Raw genomic sequence first — 5,363 nt, 5'->3', positions numbered from 1 at the left:
TTTGGGGTCAAATTTGTAATTTTGGAAAATATGAGAACCAATTTGCAAAATTTGAAGAAATAATAACAACAAATACATTCTATGAAGTATGAGAGGAATTTCAAATTCTTTGATTTTGGTGTCATTTCAAAATGATTAAATTTATCTTAGATAAAATACTTCATAAATTTCCATCATTTTAACAATTCTTCATTTTTGTATCCAAACAATAAATTTTGTGCAAATCATTTTAAGTTCCCTCAAAACATTACTTTACCTTATTAAAATACTTCATCCAAACACACTCTAAAAGTGTTTAACAAATTTAATAAAATCAATTTTTAAATGTAAACTAATTATTAATCAGTTTATGCATACAAATTTGTATTTTTGTCTATTTTAAACGTAGCTGAGGTTGTCTAACTGAAATAGTACTAAAAAAAGAAAGATGGATATGCTATTTCTTCTTCTTTTTTCTATCTAAAATTGATTGCGTGGGATACTCCAAACCAGAAAAACAACACGGAAAACTTCTACTTCTTAAAATAAAGGAGAGGTAGAGTATTCCAATAATAAAAATTACATAGATCGGTTTTTTTACAAAAAGAACAAAGCCACAAAGGAGAGGTAGAGTATGCCAAAGTGTCCAAACTGTTGCTATCCATATCACCGCCATAATAGTCCTTTGAGATCCACTTCACCTTATCATAATGGAAGAGGATAAAGTGTCACATGGACAAATTTGATGGTCCTAAGTCTTATGGAAATTGTTACCTCCACACTCCCCCTCGTCAGTGTCGCCCCCGACTCTGGTTGTAGGATCAGGACATAAACATTTCATTTTCATAAAACATTTCAGATTTCTATTTTCCTTATATTTGAGTTTTCGTCTATATTATACAAACTCGAATATAGGTCGAATTATCCTAGGTATTCTTCCGCATTGAGTGCGGAAAATATGTGTATGGAAGCTTAATATAAGCAATTTTGGAGCAAGTATGAGTGCGGAAAATATTTGCTTAATTGAATTTCAATTCCAACCTTTTGAGGAAGCATAATCACTAGTTTATTTCTACAAAACCGGCTAATAAAGTGAGGATTGCCCCATTTATAAGCACATGTTCAGAAATATTGTAAAAAAAAAATACAAAGAAACATAATTCTCTTATATATAATCATTCTTTACTTGCATAACAAAAAAAATATTATTAATAATAATGATACTATTATGATCATTTTATTACAGTTCTATGTGAGTTTTAAACTATATCCATTAAAGTTACAAGCTTTCAGAACCGAGCTAATAACTTGGATATTATTATTAGTACAACTCAACATAGTTTATTCTTTCAAGCTATAGTATAATAAGGAGAGGCTACAACATTGATTACATTGTAGTTTTTAAATAAGACTTGGCTATATTACCATTTGCTCCCTTGGGATAGAAGCCACCAGGAGCACTTTCATTTCCACCATACCCTATCCTCAATATTTCAACTGGAGTTCTTGGATATGAGTTTGAATATTCATCACCAACAAGTATATTTCCTGAACTTTTTCCCTCAGCACCTTGCTTTATAGGGACCACTAGACCCTCGTCTTTTATGCCATCGTTTCCTAATTTATTTCTAAGCATTGAAATACGATTTGTAAACTCTTCAACAGTTATTGTGTATGGAAACACTCTTGACTTTCTGCGTTCGTATAACAATGTTCTTATAACTGCATCTTGCCATGCCTCTACTCCCAAAAGGCTTGCAACAAGCTGCAACAAATATCATTATGTGATACATTTAATAATTAAGATTAAACTTTTATAAAATATTACCTTCATTTTTAAATATAAGACTCTTTTATATAAGAGAAATTCACTTTTTTGATTCATTGAATAATTAATGTATCTGGTCTATATATAAACCAGATACATTAATTATTCATTAAATATCAATCATTAAATTCATCAAGAGAGAGAAATTAATAGTCATATTAATGTATTAATATTCTCTCTCGATAAATCCAATGGTTGATATTTATTCATCTCATCTCTCATTATAATATATATATATATATATATATATATGGCATATCATATGAGAATGTAAGAATAAATCTGAACCATTAGATTTTAAAATAAATGATGGAGATTATGCGTGAATTTTTTTTCTCTCTTCTACATCATTTATTTCAAAATGTAGGAGAGAGAAAAAAAAGATTCACCCATAATCTTCACTATTTTATTTTAATAAAAAAATCTTCAATTTTAAAATGCATCAATTATTATTTTAAAAATATTTTTAATTATGTTACATTTATATATAAATCTCAAACTTTATATGTATGATCTATATGATAATATGTTTCAATTAAACAGTTGATTTTAAAAAATATTTATTCGATATATATATATATATATATATATATATATATATATATATATATATATATATATATATATATATATATATATATATATATATATATATATATATATATATATATATATATATATATATATATATATATATATATATATATATATATATATACGAGGAGAGTTATATTTACTTCAAGAGTAAGTTATTATAACTTACTCCACATCTTGACCATTTATTATTTTCAATCTAATGGTTAAAAATAATAAGGACTAGTTTTCTCTCTCCACATTTAATTACTTATTATTTTTAACCATTAGATTGAAAATAATAAATGGTCAAGATGTGGAGTAAGTTATAATAACTTACTCCGGGAGTAAATATAACCCTTCTCATATATATATATATATATATATATATATATATATATATATATATATATATATATATATATATATATATATATATATATATATATATATATGGGGACGACTCAAGTGAGAACACTTGGTTATTATGAGAAATGAGAACAATGAATCACGGCCATTGAATTTTGATTTTGTTGATTTTAATGAACTGGATTGGTTTCTCTTTCTATGTTGATTTAAAATAAATATTAAGGATCCTAGAAAGATAAATCAATCAAGTCCATTAAAATCAACAAAATCAAAATTTAATGGTCGTGATTCATTGTTCTCATTTCTCACAATAACCAAGTGTTCTCACTTGAGTCGTCCCCTATATATATATATATATATATATATATATATATATATATATATATATATATATATATATATATATATATATATATATATATATATATATATATATATATATATATATATATATATATATATATATATATATATATATATATATATATATATATATATATATATATAATAAACTACTTTTACACAAATATTGAATAATTTTATTTTCTAAAAATTAAATTGTAAAATTACAAAAATAACTAATAAATTTTATGATCCAATAAACTTTTTAAATTTCTGTAATTTATTATAAATAATTTTATCTTATAAACTTAGGTAAGTTAATTATGTTTTACCTTCTTGAATTTAGGATCTTGCAAGTTAGGACTGGCTCCAACATATCCAGTGAGACCAACATAAGGAATTACATATGAGGCAAGCAGATAGTTAATGGAATTTGCATAAGCATCAAAAGGTGGACGCAAAGGTTTCCCAAAGGCATCATCCATCACTTTTGCAAACGATTCCTTGCTAATATTTAACAATGGCCTAGGAAACCCTTTTACAACACTCTTTATCACCCTGAAAAATAATGATCAATAAAACTATACTGTAAAATCATGAACATTGCTATTTTTGTAGTGAAAGTGAGTCATCACAAATTTGTAAAGATTAAGAAAACCTTAAATGTCCAATTTCCTGCAAACCAAATTGTGTGATAATATCTTTAGTGAAAGGGTCCAAAGAGGCCATTCTGCCACCTATAGGAGGGGGTCCTCCTTGGGCTAGTTGTGGTGCAAAAACATCCAATCCACGACCTGTTGCACCATACAAGAAGAATTCTGCTTCTAAATATTCTAAATTTAGGGCAAACTCCAAAAGATCAACATCAGATTTTGTGGTTTTATTGATCCTAGCAGAGTATGATATAGGGATGAGAATGGAGGTAAGCAAAAGAGCAGTGGAGAAAATGTGATTCAACATGTTTTATGATATATATTTTTGTGTGAAGATGTACATATATATAGACTTCATATTCAATGGCTCCATTGAAAGTATTGGTTTATTTGGGGATGAAAAATTAAATGCAATTAATATGACAAAAAAGTTTTTTTGTTAGCATGTGATGAAAGTATATAAACAAGTTATTATAAAAAAAAAGGTATATAAACAAGTTATATGATAGTTTGATTTTTTTACACGTGTTATATTAGTCGGTTATAGAATTTAAAGTCAACATGATTAAATAAACATAGTTGGGGCCAATAGATTACTATACTACTATATATATTTATTAAGGGAAAAGATATTTTGACATCACAAATTTACACCTACCTCTAATGCATTGTTCATCGTGAACAATATTTTGACATCACAAATTTACACCTACCTCTAATGCATTGCTCATCGTGAACAATATTTTGACATCACAAATTTACACCTACCTCTAATATACTCTAATATACTGTTCATCGTGAACAATATTTTTATTATTATTTTAATATTTTGTTATGTCTTTTTATTTTTCTTTATTATTTTGGTTAATAAAATATTAAAATTTTGTTAATACAATTTTAAAATTTATTTATATATATATATATATATATATATATATATATATATATATATATATATATATATATATATATATATAGTTCAAACATAGTTTGTATAAAGTTAGTTAATGCAATTCATAATTTGGTTAATGAATTTTCAAACATTAAAAAAAAACATTAAATAGTAAAATAAAGTTGGTTAATACATATATAATTTAGTGTCAGAACATGGTTAATACTATGTATTTTATTAGTTAATGAAGTACCGAAAGTGGTTAATAAATTTTAAGTAAAATAATTGGTTAATGACGCACATTTTTGTGGTTAATACAATTGTGAAATTAGTTAATGACACAACTATATATTTGTGTTATAAAGTAAAATTTAAAAATAAATATTTTTTATTAAAAGAAATATCTTTTAAAAATAATATTATTTTAATAAAAATATATTGTTCAGCATATATATGGTGTAAGTATTTAGTGTTAAAATGGGGTATCAAGATAGTAATGGTCATTTATTAATTACATCTGTAAATTTTAATTTAACTCACAATACTTATAAATGACTTAATTACAACTTTGGTATCCTTATTTTGTCTTTTTCTTGATTTTAATCCCTCCATTTTAAAAATCATTATTTTAGTCCCCTTTTGAATTTTCTGTTGAAAAAGAGACTAAAATTGTAGAAAAAACCAAAATAGAGAGACAAAAATTGCTCAAAACACTCAATAAGGGGAC

General features: G+C 25.1%; 1 protein-coding gene across 1 annotated transcript; it reads right to left on the bottom strand.

Annotated features, from left to right (window-relative positions):
• Positions 1-1,159: 1,159 nt before the first annotated feature.
• LOC131658479 (desiccation-related protein PCC13-62-like) lies at positions 1,160-4,051 on the bottom strand. The gene is made up of 3 exons (XM_058927784.1): positions 3,750-4,051; positions 3,424-3,649; positions 1,160-1,744 (listed from the first exon to the last, which is right to left on the bottom strand). The coding sequence occupies exons 1-3, from the start codon at positions 4,049-4,051 to the stop codon at positions 1,367-1,369; spliced, it is 906 nt and encodes a 301-aa protein (XP_058783767.1). The 3' UTR covers positions 1,160-1,366.
• Between the last annotated feature and the right edge of the window lie 1,312 nt (positions 4,052-5,363).

This window comes from Vicia villosa, linkage group LG1 (assembly GCF_029867415.1).
Source record: "Vicia villosa cultivar HV-30 ecotype Madison, WI linkage group LG1, Vvil1.0, whole genome shotgun sequence".
Taxonomy (NCBI): domain Eukaryota; kingdom Viridiplantae; phylum Streptophyta; class Magnoliopsida; order Fabales; family Fabaceae; genus Vicia; species Vicia villosa.
This window is presented reverse-complemented; position numbering and strand designations above follow the sequence as displayed.

Bases quoted from the DNA above. Each gene is read 5' to 3' on its own strand.
- LOC131658479 (XM_058927784.1), bottom strand. From the start codon at position 4,051: ATGTTGAATCACATTTTCTCCACTGCTCTTTTGCTTACCTCCATTCTC. The intron at 3,650-3,749 runs GTTTTCTTAATC...ATTATTTTTCAG, and splicing joins CAGGAAATTGGACATTTAAG to GGTGATAAAGAGTGTTGTAA. The intron at 1,745-3,423 runs GTAAAACATAAT...TATTTGTTGCAG, and splicing joins AAGATCCTAAATTCAAGAAG to CTTGTTGCAAGCCTTTTGGG.